A 21420-nucleotide genomic window follows, 5' to 3' on the forward strand; every position below is an offset into this window, starting at 1 on the left:
AGCTAGCAGAAGTCGCTCTGCATCAGTTCATAACCAATTTAAAGGCATCAACGTTGATGACTTCTTAGTGGCCATTCTGCAATAAGACTGACGACCTAGTTTCTCAAAACAATGCCTTTGTTTTCTCAAAGGTGGTCTCCAGGACTCAGAACAAGCCTCCAAAAGTATCCTTTATAAAGGAAGATTGTGAGCTACTACCTTTTCTTTTGCAATTGAAGAACATTGGTATTAATGATCCTACAAACTAGAATACACAAATATTTTTTGGTGCAACTGATTCAGCTGAGGCTCAGGACTATACCAATGAGCCAAGTAATCACTTGAGTGAGCACAATAGGACCTAACAACCCATAGAATCATAGAATTCCTACAACGCAGTAGGAGACTCTTCAGTCCAGTGAGTCTGCACCAACCCTCCGCAAAAGCACCCCACCCAGGCCCACTCCCCCACCCTATTCCGTAACCCCACCTAGCCTTTGGACACTAAGGGTAATTTAGCATGGTCAATCCATTTAATTCTCACATCTTTGGACTGTGCGAGGAAACCGGAGCATCAGGAAGAAACCCACACAGATACAGGAGGAATGTGCAAACTGCACACAGTCACCCAAGACCAGAATTGAAATCGGGTCCCTGGCACTGTGAGGCAGCTGTGCTAACCACTGTGCCACCATGTGACATTTTCTTCTGCTCATCCTGTGCATTGCAATTAGTTTGGCCAGAGAGAAGTGGCAGGGAAAGACTGAAAGGCAGGGACACCTGCCATCTCTCTGAGCTGTGAAATAAATGAAATTTGAACACCTTCAATATTTGTCCAACTTCTGCCAGGTCTGAAGTAAATTGTTGTGCAAAGTCGACACATGGATACAATGAATTTGCAGAAGACACAGAGACAAGATTGGATAATCATTGAGCTGAAATACAAGACGATAACCAGAACTTTAAAAAAAAAATCAGATGAGGCATCAACTAGCCAATCAAATAGGACCAAGAAGACTGGAAATGGGGTTTGAAAGCAGTGTCGACTCAAAATATTGGATTAGATGATTATTGAGTTTTAAATGTTTGAACAACAAATCAAAAACTAAGGTTGCAGCCAACAATGCAATTCAGAGATCAACTTTAAATCTTTGCAAAAAACTGCAAAAACCTTGCTGGACAGGAAAATTATATATTTTTTATCGTTTTGCAGAAAATGTTAATATAAATAATTAGAGTTGTGACTTCCCAGTGCCAGATTTTGGAGGGTATCCCTGACCTCCCTCCCCAATACCCCACTATCTCCCCCAAGACCTCCATCCCCTACCTACCTACAATCTCCACCCCTGACCTCTGAAGCCCCCATCTAACCTCCAATGCCTCCACCCCAACTTCCAACCCCCTGATTTCTAACCCCCCCACGATCTCCGACCTCCCACCCTCCCTAACCTCCGAACCCATCCACCCCGATCTCCATCCCCCACACCTCTTGACATCTGACCCTCCCAACCCTCCATGACCTCCAACTCCCCACTCCCACCTCCAAAAATCTGACTCTTTCTTTAAAGAGCTGGAGGTCCCTGATAGTGATTTGTCATGCTGAAATGAATGAATCATTGCTTCTTAGCCCAATTAATCCTTCATATTTTAAATTATTATCCAACACTGCTTCTAAAATAAAAACATTCCCACATTTGATTCATCTGCAAAATTAATCAACGCAACACCCTACAGAGTTAGCTGGATATGTTCACTCTCAAAGGGTAGATTACACACCAACTTTAGTCTTTCATGCTGGGATATTGATGTTGGTGTGTAAACAGAAATTGATGCTAACCATCACAGCATGAATCACACTGGAGCAGAAGTGAAATTGTCAGGAACTGCAGAGATCAGACCGGAGGGTGAATATGGACTTCTGCAGTTTAAGTTCAAAGGTATACAGTGGAGTGAATCCTGACAATTAAAAAAAGGAAATTTGATGAAAACACATGAAAAAAATTAGTATTTTCTCTGAAGGATAATAAATAAAATCCTTTCCTTTGCTGACAAAGATGAGAAGTTATATTTTGCACCAAAAACAGAAAATGCTGGACAATCTCAGCAGGTCTGACAACACCTGTGGAGAGAGAATGGAACTAACATTTTGAGTCAGGATGACTACCAACGCTGGAGAGAACTAGAATTCGGGTCAGATTTATACTGTTGAAGGGGGACGTTGTGTGGTGGAGCTGGATATGGAGTCAATGATAGGTGGAGATTGACAAAGGTGTCGTGGACAGAAAGACAAAATGAATGTAAATGGAGGTGATTAAGGCTAAGAAGGGTGCTTTTCGTGGCACATAAAAAGATTAGAATGTGTGAATGGCAGAACAAAGGTGAGAAGTGGGTCAAAGGGCAACTAGGGACAGGGAACAGATGGCCCAAGTGGGGTGGGGGGGAAATGAGTCATTTGTGAGGGAAAAACCAGATCAATGGAAGAAATGAAAATAAATTATTAGAAATAACAATTGGGTGAAAGTGGAGGAGAGTTCACAGTCAGAAGTTGTTCAACTCAATGTTAAGTCCGGAAAGCTGTAATGTGCCTAATCAGAAGATGAGGTGCTGTTCCTCCAATTTGCACTGGGAATATTGCAGCAGGCCAAGGACAGACATGTGGAATGAGAGCAGGGCTGTGAGTTGAAACGGCAAGTGACAGGAAGGTCTGGGCCCTGCTTGCGGATGGACAAAAGGTGGTCTGCAAAATGATCACCCAGTCTGTGTTTAGTCTCTCCAATGTAGAGCAGACCACATTGGGAGCAGCAAAGGCAATAGACCAGATTGAAGGAGATGCAGGTGAAGCGCTGCCTCACTTGAAAATAATGTTTAGCCCCTGGGGTGGTGAGCAGTGAGGAGCTAAAGGGACAGGTGTTACACCTTCTGCCATTGCATCGGAAGGTGGCATGTGAAGAGGGTGTGGTGTTGGGGGTGCTGGAGGAGTGGACCAGTGGACCAGAAGAAACGGTTCCTGCAAAATGTTGATGGGGGAGTGAGGAAAGATGTGTTTGGTAGTGGAATCATGCTGGAATTGGTGAAACTGGCAGAGGATGGTTCTTTGAATATGGAGGCTAATGGGGTGAAAAGTGAGCATGAGGGGATCCTATCCTGGTCCGGGGAGAGGGGGGGGGGGGGTTGAGAGCAGACATGGGGGAGATGAATCAGACACGGTTGAGAGCTGTGTTGACCACAGTGGGTGGGAAACCACAATTAAGGAATAAGGAAGACATGTCAGCAGCACCGTTTTGGAAAGTGGTGTCATCGGAACAGATGTGACGGAAGCAAAAGAACTGAGAGAATGGGATGGAGCCTTTGCGGGATATGGGGTGTGGTGAGCTGTAGTCGAAGTAGATGTGTGAGTCAGTGGCTTAGTAATGGACAGTCTATCCCCAGAAATCGAAATTGAAATGTCAAGGAAGGAAAGGGAAGTGCTGCGATGGCCCATGTGAAGGTGATAGATGGGTGGAAGTTTGAAGCAAAATTTATACATTTTTCCAGGTCCAGATGGGATCCTTATATTTTATATCTTGCATGTGCACACCAAACATTATAATGTCATGATGCATATGTGAAGTTGCAAAAAGTTAAAAGGCTTCTGAAGTTCAGGATCGGTTTTGAGTCAACCAGTGCAAAGTGCCTTTCCAAATCTTAGAATCATAGAAACCCGACAATGCAGAAGGAGGCCATTTAGCCCATCGGGTCTGCACCGACCCTCTGAAAGAGCATCTTACTGAGGCCCAATCAACCACCCTATCCCCTATTACCTACGGGCAATTTAGCATGGCCAATGTCCCTAACCTGCACATCTCTGGACTGTGGAAGAAACCAGAGCACCCGGAGGAAAACCACGCAGACACAGGAACCATGTGCAAACTCCACACAGTCATCCAAGGTCGGAATCGAACCCGGTCCCTGGCGCTATGAGGTAGCAGTGCTAACGACTGGACCAAATCTTAGGCAAACATTAGTTGGTTCATGCTCAGTTTATTCAGTACCGTGTAATTTTAAAAAAGTAAATCTTATTGCAATTAATGGGACTGCTTCTCTTCTAAAGAAAAAAATCTTTGTAATTTATTGCTCCCAGTTAAAATTCATGATATTATTTCAGTTAACAATGCTGGCACCTACTTGGGGCTTTTTCTTCTTCTTCATTTGTGTTTTCCTCTACTTTCTTTGGCTTTCCTTTGATTTTATGTACAAGGTAAAGTAACTTCCCCATCAAGGACTTATCTTTTTCTTCTTCCTCCTCTTCTTCATATGGAATACCTAAAATTAGAAATAAAGTTAGAGTCTAGGAAGTACAGAGGACCAGAGGGCCCTCGGGGTGCATGTCTAAAAATCCCTGAAGGCAGCAGGACAGATAGGTAACATGTTTAAGAAGGCATTTGGGAAACATGCCTTTATTAGCCAACGCATAGAATATAAGAGTAGGTAGGTGATGATGGAGCTGTATAAAGCGCTTGATAGGCCACAGCTAGAGAACTGTGTGCAGTTCTGGTTACTGCACTATAGGAAGGGTGTGATTGCGCTAGAAAGGGTGCAGTGGAGATTCACTAGGATGGTGCCTGGGTTGGAGCATTTCCGTTATGAAGTGAGGCTGGTGAGTCTGGGGTTGTTCTCATTAGAGCAGGGAAGGCTGAGGGGGTGGGGGTCCTGATTGAGGTATAGAAAATTATGAGGGACATAGATAGGGTAGATAGTAAGAAGCTTTTCCCCTTAGTAGAAGGATCAATAACCAGGGGGCATAGGTTTAAGGTGAGGTGCAGGAGATTTACAGGGGAATAGAGGAAAATTGTTCTCACACTGAAGGTGTTGGGAATCTAGAACTCACTGCTTGAAAGGGTGGTAGAGGTGGGAACTCTCACAACATTTAAGAAGCATTTACATGAGCACTTTAAACACCAGAGCATACAAGGCTAAGTTCTGGAAAATGGGATTAGAATGGATAGGTGCTTGATGGCTGATGCAGACTCGATGAGCCAAAGGGCCCTTTTCTGTGCTGTAAAACGCCATGACTCTATGGTTATGAGTATGTGCCTTCAGAACACTACAGTTCAGATCATAACCACTTGTACGTACACAAAATAAAAACAGAAGACCTCAATTGTACTGTAAAATTTCAAAAGACAATCAGAACTCAGCTGGAAGAATACATGACTGTATTCCAACCTTAGCCTTGGATTACTTCAATTTTATAATGAATTAGAGCAAATTTTTAAAAATGTACAGAAGACTGTACCCCACCAGGTGCTGCTGGTGAAACAGAATTACAGCAAAAAGATTTATTATAAGATTTTTTAAAAATCAATTAGTAATCATGTTTAATTAAGACAAAGGGGCAACAAGATGAGAGAAATCTGGATATATAACATTTATTTTGGTCATTGTGTCAAAATGGGCACATGGACCATGGACTGCTCTCTGATCAACACTCTGGCCTTTGGATACTGGTTGTTCTGTTATTGTGACTTCCATCATCTACTGATTACAGTAAAGCCATAACAATTGGCACAGGGGCATGAGTGAACTGTGCAGCTCCTAATCTTTGAACTGACAGCTCTTAGCTGATAGCTAAGATAAGAAAGAGCAAGCTGTCTTTGCTGTTTCCAGATCATGGACATCCTTTTAGACCATACGTTTTGTTTTTTGGCAATTTTAATGTATGACCACAAGACTGTAAATATATGTTAAGATACTTTGCTGAATTGTAACTTCATTACCTCACTATATACTTGGATGAGTCTTTGCCTCAGTGACCTATAAGTGTCTGACTACAACTGACTGTCTTAAAATGATTGGCCGAGGAAAAGTTGATTACATCCCCAGGAAGGGTATAAATAGCTCACTGGTTCTCTTTCGTGCACCTATAATGTTCCTGTATTAAAATCACTACAACCTGTTAACGGGCTGTTACTGTTTGCAGACCTTAGATGAATTGGATTTGAATATGACCGTATTCCCTCCCACCTGGACCTCCACCTTATTGGGGAAATAGTCTAAGAATTGACTTAAATGCTGAAAATGGACTGAGTAGTCGGAGAAACACAAGAAATGTTACAGTCGAGAGAGAGCGAGAGAGGGGTCAATCTAGGAATAATAATTACAAAAACAGGAAATACTGGACAATCTCAGCAGGGAACTTACGTTTCAAGTCTGAATGCCTGTTGAGGGCCAGAAATAGGTGGAGAGAATAATAATATATTTCTTTTTTCCTATTCGGGGTTCAAGAAATGTGAGGAACCACTCCCGCGAAGGAAGCAATACAGAAGTTTTGGATGAACTTGGTCTTCAGGACTTAAATTATTTGAATGATAATGGAAAGTGAGCTATTAAGGGACTTTTTACACTGCAGCCTGTGTTTTGGATGAGTGAGTTAATATGAACTGTTCTGGAGTTAAGACAGTGTTTCTTTGCAACACAAGTGGGTAGGACTGTGATATCTGATTGGTGCCACTGGAGGACAAGCCACAATCAACAGAACATCTGGAATGTATAAATCGATACTATCTGGTGTCGAGAAAGTCAGGTTCTTTGCAGTGTGTAATTTGATCCAGTCATTGATAGGCAGCCATTGAAGTTGATAGCACCGATATTACTGCATTCAGAGAATAACCAGACAGCACACTCCTGGGTTTAGGAGTGCCCACAGACCCGGGTTCAGAGAACGTGAGGTACTCACATTCCCAAGTTCAGAGAAAGTGAGGTGCTCACACTCCCAAGTTCAGAGAAAGTGAGGTGCTCACACTCCCAAGTTCAGAGAAAGTGAGGTGCTCACACTCCCAAGTTCAGAGAAAGTGAGGTGCTCACACTCCCGATGTTAGAAAATGTGAGGTGCTCACACTCCCGAGTTCAGAGAACGTGAAGTGCTCACACTCCCGGGTTCAGGAGAGTGTGAGCATTCACACTCCCAGGTTCAGGAGTGTGTGAGCATTCACACTCCCAGGTTCAGGAGAGTGTGAACATTTACACTCTCAGGTTCAGGAGAGTGAGCAGTGACACTCCCAGATTCAGGAGAGTGTGAGCATTCACACTCCCAGGTTCAGGAGAGTGTGAGCAGTGACACTCCCAGGTTCAGGAGAGTGTGAGCAGTGACACTCCCAGGTTCAGGAGAGTGTGAGCATTCACACTCCTGGGTTCAGGAGAGTGTGAGCATTTACACTCTCAGGTTCAGGAGAGTGTGAGCAGTGACACTCCCAGGTTCAGGAGAGTGTGAGCAGTGACACTCCCAGGTTCAGGAGAGTGTGAGCAGTGACACTCCCAGGTTCAGGAGAGTGTGAGCAGTGACACTCCCAGGTTCAGGAGAGTGTGAGCATTCACACTCCCGGGTTCAGGAGAGTGTGAGCAGTGACACTCCCAGGTTCAGGGAAATGTGAGCATTAACACTCCCTAGTTCAGGCGAGTGTGAATGTTCACACTCTTAAGTTCAAGGGATGGGTTCAGGAATAGTTGGATTTCAAAATAAAGAACACTTTAAAATGGAGGTGCTGCTGGATTGGGAGCCAAAGTAATTCAGCAGACACAGGCTGATGAGTGAATGGAGCTTGCTGTGAGCTACAATATATGCAACAGAGTTTTAGACAAGCTCAAGTGAATTGAATGTGGAAGTTGGGAGGCTGAGCAGGAGAATGTTTGAATAGTCGAGTCTGTCAAAAATTCAATGTTGTACCGGCTGAGGTTATTCATGAAGGCTCTGCCTCCCCAACCTTGACCCTCAGGTTAAACCACCGCGCGTCAGCTCTCTCCCTCAAAGGGGAAAGCAGCCTATGGTCATATTGGACTATGCCAACTTTACCATACCATATCCATCATTGTGCATGGGTACTGCAATGCAGCATACATGCTATTTCTGTTTATAGGGTTAACTCCTTTATATCCATACTGATTCTTTCTTTCTATAATGTCACCAAATTAGAACAGGATGGCTTTTAAATGACGACTTAAGTGTGTCATCATATGGAGTTATATGTGTAATTTTTAACTTGCTGAAAAGCTTATATTAGGAGTTACCGACGTTAATTTGTACTCTTAACCAAGTATAGTGTAATATTTCATATATTATTTTACTGCTCCTTTTAATCTTTTTGTAGTTATATTCTTTATTTAATTAGTTGTATTTTCCCACAGCCCAAATTCATTGATTTACTAATGCAGCAAGGGGACATGGTAATAGTAGCCCCTCTCTATAAATAACCACCATTACATGGCTCAATTGAGAGCAGTTGAAATGGCACACCCTGGGTCCTCAGTATTTTATTACTCACCGCAATGTGTTTGAAGGTCATCATGGAAGTCACATAGCTCTTCACGCATGTCTTCAGGGCAAGTGGAATCATCATCATTCCTAAAGTTCAGCAACATATTAATCTGCAGGAAAATATTACAACTCAAAATTAAATGAAAATAAGAAAATAGCTATAAGCTGTTAAAATTCAACTCCTACTGGCATTGCATAATTCGTTTAATAACACAATTTGCTTTCATCTATGTCCTTTTGTTCATGTTCAATTTGGGAACATTGGCTTTAAGAAAGTGGAAAACTAGTATTACTTTCATGTTTCCTAAACTGATAGTTGTTGTCTCTATAATTTTGAAATGGATAGGTTAAAAATATTGATGGACACTTAATCTACTCTCCATCATCAGCAAAGAGATGAAAATCTATGTTGGCAGTGTTCTCAAGTGGCACTTACTCAGCAATAACCTGTTTGCTGTTGCTCAGTTCCATCAGGATCACTCAGCTCCAGACCTCATTATCCAACCATAAACAATTAAGCTGAATTTCAGAGGAGGGAGAAGAGTGACTGGCCTCAATATCAATGCAATATTTGACCGAGTGTGGCATCATACTACTCTTAAAAACAAATAATTGGAAATCAGGGGTTAATGCCTGATTGATGTCGTCATGAAAAGCATAAAAGAAGATGGTTGTCGTTGTTGGAGGGCAATCATTTCAGCCCCAGTATTTCACTACAGGAGTTATTCAGAGTAGTGTCGGGGGACCAATCATCTCCACCTGCTTCATCAATGACCTTCTCTCCTTCATAAACTTCGTTGATGATTGCACAATATTCAGCTCCATTCGTAACTCCTGATACTGAAGCAGTCCATCCCAGGAGGCAGGAAGACCTGGACAACATTCAGGCTTGGGCTGATTAATGGCCAGTAATATTCAACCAATACAAGTGCCGGCAATGACATCTCCAGTAAGAGAAAATCTAACCATCTCCCCATCACATTCAAGGACCATGATGTGACGATGCCGGCGCTGGACTGGGATGGGCACATTAAGAAGTCTCACAACACCAGGTTAAAGTCCAACAGGTTTATTTGAAATCACAAGTTTTCGGAGTGCTGGTCCTTCAGTAGGTGAAGTGGACATTAGCATCACTTGATTCCCTACTATCAACATCTTGGGGGTCACCATTGACCAAACTTGACTGGACCAGCCTTATAAATGCGGTGATTGCAAAAGCAGGTTAAAGGCCAGAAATCCCTTGGCGAGTAACTCACCTTTTGACTCCTCAAAGCCTGTTGACCAATTACAAGACATAAGTCAGGAGTGTGATTCAATACTCTCCACTTGTCTAGTTGGGTGCAGCTCCAACATGACAACATCCAGGACAATGCAGCCCACTGACTGACATTCCATCCACCACCTTTAAGATTCAGATCGTAGCCTTCCACCAGCGGGGCATCACAAGTGGATAGTATTGTGGCTTCACAGTGCCAGGGTCCCAGGTTCGATTCCCCGCTGGGTCACTGTCTATGCGGAGTCTGCACGTTCTCCCCTTGGCTGCGTGAGTTTCCTCTGGGTGCTCCGATTTCCTCCCACAGTGCAAAGACGTGCAGGTTAGGTGGATTGGCCATGCTAAATTGCTCTTCGTGTCCAAAAAGGTTCATAGGGGTTATTGGGTTACGGGGATAGGATGGAAGTGAGGCCTTAAGTGGGTCGGTGCAGACTCGATGGGCCGAATGGCCTCCTTCTGCACTGTATGTTCTATGTTCAGTGACAGCAGTGTGTACCATCCACAAGATGTACTGCAGCAATTCACCAAGTCTCCTCCGCCAGCATCTGCCAAACCCGTAATCGTTTAGAAGGACAAGGGCAGCAGACACATGGGAACACCACCACCTGCAAGTTCCCTCCAAGTCACACAACATTCTGACTTGGAGCTATATAGTTATTCCTTCACTGTCACTGGGTTAAAACCCTAGAGTCCCCTTACCTAACAGCACAAGAGGATGTACATACACAACACAGACTGCAGTGGTTCACCACCATCTTCTCAAGGGCAGTTAGGAATAGGCAACTAATACTGACCTTGCCAATGATGCCCACATCCAATGAATAAAAAATCTAAAATGTTTTTATCCACTAAGTGATTATCTTCAAACTCTAATACCTTTTAGTTTCCTGGCAGATATATAATTGTATGGTTTAAGAAAATACAGTGTGGGCTGTTAACCAATATTTCAATTTGTTCAGGAGAAGATTTTCCTTTCTGAGCTGCTATGTGCAATGCTCGGTGGTGAACATAACTGTCCCTATAATAGAGCCCAACCAAAATGGAATCCCAGAATGATATTGAACAGAAAGAGGCCATTCAATTCATTGTCCCTTGACTGGCTCTTTGAAGAACTACCCAATTACCATTGACCAGAAACGTAATGGTCCCAGCCATGTGAATACTGTGGTTCCAAGAACAGCTCATAGTCTATCCTGTTCTTTCCGCCTCGACCAGTACTTAGCCAATTTCCTTTGGAAAGTTAGTCTTTAAATGTGCTTGCATCACCCTTTCAGATTGTAACAACAAATTGCCCATGGATACTGCCTGCCCAGGGAAATCCTCTCTTTTGTGAAGAGTAAAAATCGTGTGAGGTAGCCACTTGAAGTGAGCTTGGCAGTCAGGGTTTAAGAGGGTGAGGGTTTTACTGTGTTTAACAGGATGAATGGCTAAGCTGCCATTTTTATGTTGATGCACACTCAAAACTAGTCTGCATTAGTCTTGCATATTGTTGTTTCAATTCGAAACTTCCTGGTCACCAGAACTATGAGTCTTCAGAGGCAACAACACTCTCCTCACTTACATTGTCGGACTCCTACTAAGGTGAAGGCGAGCAGCGGTGGGAGAGCTGTAAAGTAAATGCAGCTTATACATTTACAGAAACGATAGACATCACCTGTTCCTGAGGAGGTGAACGGAACTCCCTGGTCTTCTTGGCAGTCAAGGCTGCAGACATGTTGAAGGCCAGCATTAGTTCATCATATCGGAACTTCTGGTTTCTTTGCAGCTTTGCAACAAACTTGTCTGCGAAAGAAACAATGGCTTCAACCCGGTGTCGAAGTTCACAATCACAGAAGTAGTGCAGCAGTTCACACATCTGGGAAATCAAAATAAATGACATTTGTCTTGGTTTCTAAACAACAAATACATTTTAATTAAAATTATACAAATCCATTATGTAGATATCAAACATTATATTATATATACATAACTTCATTGTGGTGTTAATGTAAGCCTACTTGTGACACTAATAAAGATTATTATATGTCCCAACGATTGGCAGATCGAATCAAACATAATGGGCGGGATTCTCTGAGCCCCGCGCTGGGCCGGAGAATCGTTGCAACCGCGCCACGCCGCCCCGACGCCGGCACACGATTCTCTGAGGAGCGGAGAATCGGCACCATTTGAGCCGGCGCGTTTGGCGCGACGACGATCACGGGCCGCTGTCCGTGGCCGGGCCGCCGATTCTCTGGACTTGATGGGCCGAGCAGCCGCGTGGAAATGGCAGAGTCCCGCTGGCGCCGTCCACACCTGCTCGCAGCCGGCGGGAACTCTGCACGCAGGGTCGGGGGGGCTCCTTCACCGGGGGGGCCTCCGATGGGTTCTGGCCCGTGATCGGGGCCCACCAATCGGCGGGGTCGGCCTCTCCAGCCCTGGCCCTATTTTTTTACGCAGCCGGCCCCTGATCCCCCGCGCCATGTTGGGTCGGGGCTGGCGCGTTGAGGATTCAAGATGATCATTTACGCTTGTAACATGGCTCATTTACACTTTCTAGAAGCAACATACATTCATGTGCAGGTGCCCATTCTTCGCAACAAAAACAAATATGTTCAAGCCTTGGGAAGCATGCAGGCCTATAGTTCCCCCTTCGTTTCTCAAACAGAACTGACTTGCCAACCAATCAGCACCATTTTCTCCAACAGTATAAATTGTCATGATTATTTGAAATTTGGCATTCTTGTGTTTGTCCTATTGAGTGCAAGATGAATTGTTTCAGCGACATGTCTTTCTTTTCAACAGTAATTTAAACCTTTCTTTACAACAGTAATTTTAACCTGATGATAAATGATAATGATAATTCTTACCCAAGTGTTCCCTCCCATAGATGCCTCGTGCACCGCACTTCCCAGACCAGACCCAGCAATGCTGCCTTTCTAGAACATATTGGTAAAAGAAGTTTTCCTGAAAATATTTCAGAAGTTCTTCCCCTTTCACGTTACCTCAATTTGTGTATTTGGACCATTAAAGTCCCGCAGTATCATCACTCCATAGTTCTTGTGCATTGTTGTGATTTCCCTGCAGATTTGCCGCTCTCTTTCTCTTATTTTTTAGAGACCTATGGAATACACACCCCGCAACCCAATACCTGAACCCCTCCCTGCAGCTTTCTTTCCTTGTTGTTTATATGTAACCTTGGCTGCTCTACTCTTCACTGGTGTTGCCTCTAGCATTCAGCTATTCAGCATTTCCAATCTTCACCGTGGTTGCCACAAGTCTTTCGCTCTACCCTGCTCACATCCAGTGCCCTGCTGCTTTCAATATACTTTCCTCACTTATCCAGGTATTCATTCTGTCTTTGGCAACACTAGCCTTTTCTTTCCCCTTCAAACCACAGTCCTCCTTTGGGATTCTTGGTTCCCAGCCTCACATCTTTTGGACTTTGCTATTTCTTCAGCAAGCGCAGCCTTTCTGTTTCTAATGTTAGTTCTAAGATGAAGCCAGTTCTTGCCTTTCCACTGCTACCCCTGTTTTTCTCTGTCTTACCTTGAGCACTCTCTTCCATCTTTCTCCTGTCAGTCCTCTTTTCAAATGATTTAATTTCTACTCAAATCCACCTTCATAGATTCTAGCTTATTAATAACCACTATAATTAGTTCCTGAACTAATTTAGTTGCTGGATAAATAAATTACATTTTCTACTTCAATGAATTTTTAGTGCAACCTTGTTCAATTGTTGTTTCTTGGTCAATGAAATTTGATTGAAGACTATCCCAATTCCTGCATTTAATTAATGCATTAAGGGGAAAATCCATTGTTTGAGGACTCTGGGTCTGTACTTGTTGGAGTTTAGAAGGATGAGAGGGGATCTTATTGAAACTTACAGGATACTGCGAGGCCTGGATAGAGTGGACGTGGAGAGGATGTTTCCACTTGTTGGGAAAACTAGAACCAGAGGACACCATCTCAGACTAAAGGGACAATCCTTTAAAACAGAGATGAGGAGGAATTTCATCAGCCAAAGGGTGGTGAATCTGTGAAACTCTTTGCCGCAGAAGGCTATGCAGGCCAATTCACTGAGTGTCTTTAAGACAGAGATAGATAGGTTCATGATTAATAAGGGGATCAGGGATTATGGGGAGAAGGCAGGAGAATGGGGATGAGAAAATATTAGCCATGATTGAATGGTGGAGCAGACTCGATGGGCTGAGTGGCCTAATTCTGGTCCTATGTCTTATGGTCTTATCAAATACCCCTTAAAAATATATAAATTTGTGCAAATCAGTTCAATTAATCTAATTATTATCAAATGACTACGACTGCTATTTAGTTAATTGTGTTTGTGCAAACTCTTTTATTTTATTTAACTTACTAAAATTTTCGGGGAAGACCATTGCAGTGAATATTGACTTGCTTTTATCGTGAGCACATCTCAGTTCCCCTGACCTCCCACCAATGTGACTGGAGGTATTCTAAGATTAAATACGCAGTTGCATAAAATGACCACATGGTGGTGGAAATGGCATTGTGCACAGTTTTGTACCTGAAGTTTCACAGGCTCTGGTAAACTCTTTTCCAGCAATCCTTTCAAAGGTGACTGGGCTGCTTGCGTAAGTTCTTCGCCAGCCTCTACAGCCTTTTCTTCATTTTTGGTGGCCATCTCCTTTTCGGTTTTGTCCTCTTCCACTGTCTTTTCTTGGTGCTCGCCAAACAAATCAGAGTCAATCAGCAACAGGATCTTCTGGACGTCATTGTCATCAAACATGCCGGTGATCAGCATGGTTTTAACCAATTTGAGAATAGGAACCAGTTGAAACTTTACACTTCCTCCAACAGGATCTCTAATGTGTGGTCCGCCACCTGTCACAGCTTCTGTCAGCATCTCAATTGCTTTCACCTTAAGAATGTCAAATGGTAGCTTTGGGCTATACTGTTGCTTGTTCTCACTGGTGTTAACTAAACATGGCATTGAGAAGTTTAACCGAGGTCTCAGACAGGTGCTGAGTCCAACCCCAGGGAGTCCATAAATGTGGCCTTCAGCTGGAAATAATGTTATACTCCTGGTTTCATCAGTCACCGGGATGATGAATTCATTGTTCATGATTAATCTGGCTTCCTTTGCTGATTCTAAGTGAATGCTTAAGAGGAGGTCATAGAATCCACCACGTAGAAGCCCTGGCAGGAATTTGTTCTCAATTGTATACAGCAGCTGAGCCTGATCAATGTGGCTACAAAGTGCATGGGCTACACGATTATTACCCACAGCGCAGAGAGCACAGTAGAGTTTGAGTGTGTGGTAATGAAACTTCATGAGCTCTTGATTTTCAGCAAGCTCTAGAATATCTATACACCTGAAGAGTTTGAGAGAGATTTCAAAAGTTAATAAAAAATCACACAAGTGGCAGAAGGATTAGAGGGGAGCTGAATAAAACATTTTTTATGCAGAGGGTCATGGGTGTCTGATATTCGTTGCCTGAGTTGGTGGTGGAGGCAGAGGCCCTAAACTCTTTTAAAAAGTACCTGGATCTGCAACTTAAATGCTGTAAGCTACAGAGCTAATGGACTTTGTTCAGGAAGGTGGGATGAGAACGGGCACCTGGGTATCTTTGGGTCAGCATGGACAAGATGGGCCAAATAGCCCCCTTCTGCACTGAATCTTTTCTATGATTCTAAATAGCCGAATAGTAATTTTGGAACATGTGAATGAAAGAAATAAGATAAACTTCAATTGTCCCAGTTGGTTGTAATGGGTTCTAGCCATTAATTTCCTCATTAGCAAAAATAAGGTATCACAACATCCGAACATAAATCATCAAGATTGATAACTGCCTTTTAGAAATGGATGAAGTTACATTGATGAGATTTTTTTTTACTCTGCTGATAACGGAGGAGTAGTGTGGGGTGTACAGGCTGGGATTTTCCGGCCCTGTCGCAGTGGGACTTGTCATAGGCGTTTCAGCGGCTTAGCCCAGCGGGAGTGGACCATCCTGAAGATGGGTGGGGATTTTCTTCACGACAGAGGAATCGATGATGCTTCTGGAGAAGAAATAATGCAATAGCCCCTTCTTGAATTTAATCAGTTTTCACTGTTGTGGGAAGTAGACAAAGAAAATAACCATAATGGTTCCAAAATTCTGCTGATTAAACATTTCAAAATTATCTCGCAGGCAACCTGCTCTATTCAACAAATATAAATCATTGGAATCCGTGGATTTAATGAAAGTGCTTTAAAGATGGATTGTTTGTAACTGGCATAATTGGGTGCAGCCAGAAATAAACTAATTCAGATTTATAATTTTAAAAAGAGAAAGTTTAATCTTAAATATACCATGAATATTTATTTTAATTTACAAATATTAAATAAACTTACAATTCAAATTAGATCAGCTCAAAAGAACTGGAACTTCTGGTCACTTAAAATTCATTCATGTGAGCAGAGTTAAGTGTTTATAATGAAATTTATTGAAATTTTATCTTTTTTGAACGAATGCATACGAACTGCAATTGCAATTTGGGCTGTAGTGACTTGACTTTTTACTGTTTCTGAAAGCATTTTATTTCAACTTCAGGGCAGATTTGAAACAGGTAACGGAGAACATGTGCAAACCCAAGACGCATTGTGCCATTAGCCGCTGGCAGGATTTCGGTCCTGTTGAGGTCTATGGCGTTTTGTATAGCTTGCCTGCGCTGTTGCTCTGGAACCAGTGTGGGGCTCCCGGGACTAGAAGATCCCACTGGTGGGAAGGGCCAGAAAATTCCACCCACAGTTGCCAGTGCATCGTTAATGCAGGGCTTCCCAAATTCTGGGGGTCCTGACATAAGATTTTTGGGTCGCCAACTCCGAGGTAGCAACGGCTGCCATGGAGCTCAGGCTGAATGCTAACAACTACGGGGCCCTATTAGTTTTCTGCACATTTTATATGGTGGGCTTGGCCGAACTGGCCAATCTTTGAGGCCTGATTGCGGCTTCAAATTAACCAGTGAAAAGGTAGGTTGAAAAATCCTGCAGTTGAAAAATTTCCCATGCTCTACCTCGCTTGTCCCACTTCACTCTCATAAATCTCTACTACCACCCCACACCTCTACCATCAACCCCCCCTCTCCCATCTCTCACTCTGGGGGTCACAGAAATTTACAAGCTTCAATATGGGTGGCATGGGAGCACAGTGGGTAGCACTGTTGCTTCACAGCGCCAGGGCCTTGGATTCGATTCCCAGCTTGGGTCACTCTGTGTGGAGTCTGCACGTTCTCCCTGTGTCTGTGTGGGTTTCCTCCGGGCATTCTGATTTCCTCCCACAAGTCCCGAAAGATGTGCTTGTTGGGTGAATTGGATATTCTGAATTCTCCCTCTGTGTACCCAAACAGGCGCCGGAGTGTGGCGACTAGAGGCTTTACTAGAGTAACTTCATTGCTGTGTTAATGTATGCCTACTTGTGACAATAATAAGGATTATTATTATTATGGGGTGACTGTGGGAAAAAGTTTGGGAAGCCCTGAGCTACTGTGATTTCCCCGCTATCTACAGGAGTCAATAAAATCTATCTGAATGAAACAAGGGGCTGGTTTAGCTCACCAGGCTAAATCGCTGGCTTTTAAAGCAGACCAAGCAGGCCAGCAGCACGGTTCGATTCCCGTACCAGCCTCCCCGGACAGGCGCCGGAATGTGGCGACTAGGGGCTTTTCACAGTAACTTCATTGAAGCCTACTCGTGACAATAAGCGATTTTCATTTCATTTTCATTTCACAAGGGATAGCAGCAGACATTGACCGGATTTCATGTTGACCATAAAAGTAACTGTTTCCACTTTTCCGTTTTTTCTCCAATAGTTGATTATGTGAACAGATGGCAAAGCAAAACCTTCATTAGCTGCTCATGCTGTTAACTGTGAACAACTACAGGAGGCAGATGGAAAGTGGAGACCTTGGAAGGCTCCGATCAACTGATACATTTAATATGAGATCAGGTCACATTCTGTTATTCATGCTGCCTGCATTGTTTCTGCAGCAACTTCAGATGTTGTTTGGATGCAGCTACATCTATTTTTAAAAATGGGTTTTTAATAATTTAGTCAGTATGAAACTGCACAAAATAGCTGGCGCACTTCATGCGCCTCTGTGAGGGCAAAGGTTCAGTGCTATTTGTCTGATTTAGCACATGGTGCGGGATAAGTGAAGAGGTTATAAGTTTGAAGTCAACTGACCTGTTCTCCTCAGGAATATGCAATGCCATCATCTGCAATGGTTCAAAACTCTGCACTACCCAGCCATGGTGATCGCTAATCCGTGCCGTTTCTACTTTGAGGAAGTCATTGGGCATTCGACTCCACTGAACAGGAGTGATCATCTGCACATCAAGTCGAGGAGGACACTGTGGAATAGGATTCTTTTCTTCACTCTTAAATATAGCTGCGGAGAGGGGCATAGCATTCTGTAGCAGGAAATAAAACATAAACACATCATTGTACAATAAAGTGTATATACTTTGCAGTCAACATTATTTGCTCTTGCTATTGTAAGAAAAGGTGGGAGTATTATTTACCATTGAGATCAGAAACTTTATTTTATGAATCTTTCCATGTGCTACACTGACATTTTTAAAAAGAGCACCATTTTAGTTTCTCTGTACTTTTAACGACCTTAGCTGTATTTAAAATCCTAAAAAAACTTGCGCTAAATTTCAAAAGTCCCATTTGCACAAAGGCTGCAATATTCTAGATGATGCTTCATGTCTTAATTTATATTCATATATTCCCGTGAAATAGGATGTAACAACATATCAAGTTATAATTCTTCCTTCCGGCACAGAATGTCAAGCATCAGCAACAATTTAGCACCAATAATGAGACTCTATTTTGAATGAGGATTTTAATCATCTGACCATTTGTGTTTGTCCACTGATAGAATTTCACTTTCTAATCACAAATAAGTTGCACTGCAGCAACTCAGCAAGTTTCTTCGACAGCACCTTCCAAATCCGTGACCGCTACCACTTAAAAGGATAAGGGAAGCATGCATGGGAGCACCATCACCTGGAGGTTCAAGTCACACACCATCAAGTCACACACCATCCTGACTTGGAAATATATTGCCATTACTTCACTGTCGCTGGGTCAAAATCTTGGAACTCCCTTCCTAACAGCACTCTGGGTGTACTGACACCACATGGACTGCAGCGGCTCAAGAAGACAGCTCACAGCCATCTTCTCAAGGGCCAATTAGGAATGGGCAATAAATGCTGGTCTAGCCAGCAACACCCACATCCTGTGAATGAATAGAGAAAACAAACAAAATAATATACATTAGCCTGCCTGCAAACTCTGTGTGAAGGTGGTTCATGGAAGCAGCATTATAACATACTTTCCTCCTCCGACATTGTGGGCTGTTTTGGTCAGAAATTGACAACAGCTCACAGCACCCTGTGCCACTTAGGTCGTTGGCAAGCACAAAAGCAGCACATATACTGGAGAACGTAGGTAATACGCTTGAGTAGTAAGCACTGCCACATGAACCACAGTGTACAGAGGAGGAGGAGCAAGTGGTGATGCCACAAGTGCAACAGGTATGTGCTGCCAGGTGGCTGCCTGGATCCTATTAAAGTTTCCTCTACTTCAGGGTGTCCAACAATGCACTAAACATCATGGCCATGTCCCTAGCCTAGTAGAAAAAGGGACAAAGGTATTGACTTCTTCAACAATGTACTACCCACTTGTTTTATACATCTGCTGACACAGATTATTACTGTGCTATTTGTCTCCATTGTGGTGCGGGGGAGGGGGGGGGGGGGCGGACTGCAGATGTCCCTGCAGCAGGTGGACTCCCACCAGCCTTTGAAGAATGATGCACTCAATCACTACCAGTTAAGTGTTCCGGGACCTTCAGGTATATTTGGTGGCATATTTGGCAGTGCAGGTTTTGTGGCAGCTGATCTGTCTGGCAAATTGTCTTTCACCCTGTGATGAATGGTATCGGTATAACTGCTGTAACTGTACCTTGCCTTTAATACATTGGCCCTTTAAGACCGGGCTTGGAACCCTGGGGGGCTCCGCCCCCAGGAAACTGTATATAAGCTGATGCTTACTGGGCAGCATGCTTACTTCTCAGCAGCTGTCCGGTTCTCTGGTAATTAAAGCCTTTGAATTACCAATCTTCTCTCCGGAGTCGTAATTGAGGGTATCTCACACCCTTTGCCACTTTGTCCATTAAATACAGCAAGGACGATGCTATGAAAACAATCTACTTTTGCATTGACTAGTCAAATGACACTGTACTCTGTGGCTTACAACTCCATTGTTCCTGGAGCCGGAGTGAATGTCTACATTTTCGGAGTCACTTTCTCAATTCCCTTGGAGGACCTTCCTGTTCTACTGCATTCCAACAGTCAGAACCTCACAACCTATTTATAAATGAAAGCAGTTGACTTGAAAACAAATACCTTTGATTTTCCAAGTTCAAACTGGATCATATTCGGACTTGTCGCCTGCATAAAGACAGCTGGGAATAGCTTTGTGCTGGATTCAATCTGTAAATTACATATAAAAGATTATTTTTTTTTGTATTATCCTTGGGGGTTCTCAGAGTCAAAAATACATATCTATTTGAAGAGCAAGGTGATGGTCTGTCTGAAAACAGGAGGTGAATGTTTACCCTCTGGAGGTTGCAGGATAGAGTAAGTGGAAAGAGTTTTGATGAGTGAGATTCCAAATTGACAACCCTACCTACAATTAAACCATTTAGATTAGAATAACTGGGTGAAGAGCATCAATGCGGTGCAGCTGAGTTACCTTTCTGACATTAGGATTTAAGTATGTTATTATGACAGGTTAGGAGGAGCCAAAACACATAAGATATCTGGTTCATAGCTCACAGCTAGCATAGAAAATAACTTGAAAGGTTATTTTACAACTAGCGTTGTGCAAACAGACAAGAATTAATTAATAACTTTGTAGCAAAGGAGTTTCTAGGGAAGTGCGACCATGGTATGAGTGCATATTATACTGAGCTTGAGAATGATTTAGTGAAGTCTAAAACAAGTCTTAAATTTGAAAAATCAAACTACAAAGGTATGAGGGGTGAGTTAGCTAACATAGGTTGGGAAACTAGATTTTGTGATGGGGCAATACATAAGCAATAACAAACATTTAAATAAATAATTCATAGTATGCAACAAATATACATTCCCTTAAGGATTTTGTAAACCTGCAGAAGAGGTAGACTAACCAATAACCAGGAAAATGTAAAGATTTTTTTGATTAAAAAACTTTATGTTGCCAAATTTTCAACCTCATTATCATAATAAAAAGACCAATCTGCCTCTATGGAACAAATTAGTCACCTGACCGCCTTCGAGCCTCATTTAAAGTCAGAATTGAGCATATTGGAAGAAGGCGTGTGTAGAAAAGGTGATTTTTAAGACTATAACCATCCTCCCCACAAACCTACCCTTTTTCTTGACTAACATTCCTTCCTTCGTATCTGTCTTCACAATAGAAGACACAAAAAACATCCCAGAAGGAGCGGGAAACTAAAGATGTGAGAATGAGGAGCTTAAAGAAATTGGTCTTTGTATAGTAATAATATTGGAGGAATTAATGGGATGGAAAGCCAACAAATCTCCTGGATATGATTGCCGACATCCTAGTGGTTTAAAAGATATGGCTGCTGAGATGGTGGATGGTATTTAATGGAGGAGATGGGGTTTCACCTGGAGGCTGGAGAGAGCCCCCCACCACTTTCTTTTGGGAAGGCCTGCTGAATTAAGTGGCAATCAGGCATTTAACTGGGTACTGGTGCGCCTTCCTTCGATCAAGAGTAAAGAAGCAGTGATTGTCCCTATCAGGGCAACACAGCAGAGTAAGAGTCACCTGGCCAGGGTGACTAATCGAGACACAGAGTGAGGAAT

The 21420-nt window shown here is 43.0% G+C and overlaps 1 protein-coding gene across 1 annotated transcript in view; it reads right to left on the bottom strand.

Annotated features, from left to right (window-relative positions):
• ryr3 (ryanodine receptor 3) overlaps positions 1 to 21420 on the bottom strand; it is a 500545-nt gene that overhangs the window by 256425 nt on the left and 222700 nt on the right. The window contains 6 exon segments of the mRNA XM_038785757.1: positions 4144 to 4281; positions 8277 to 8379; positions 11197 to 11397; positions 14065 to 14872; positions 17723 to 17949; positions 19954 to 20040. Of these exon segments, the coding sequence (XP_038641685.1) occupies positions 4144 to 4281; positions 8277 to 8379; positions 11197 to 11397; positions 14065 to 14872; positions 17723 to 17949; positions 19954 to 20040 (1564 nt within the window).

This window comes from Scyliorhinus canicula, chromosome 2 (assembly GCF_902713615.1).
Source record: "Scyliorhinus canicula chromosome 2, sScyCan1.1, whole genome shotgun sequence".
Taxonomy (NCBI): domain Eukaryota; kingdom Metazoa; phylum Chordata; class Chondrichthyes; order Carcharhiniformes; family Scyliorhinidae; genus Scyliorhinus; species Scyliorhinus canicula.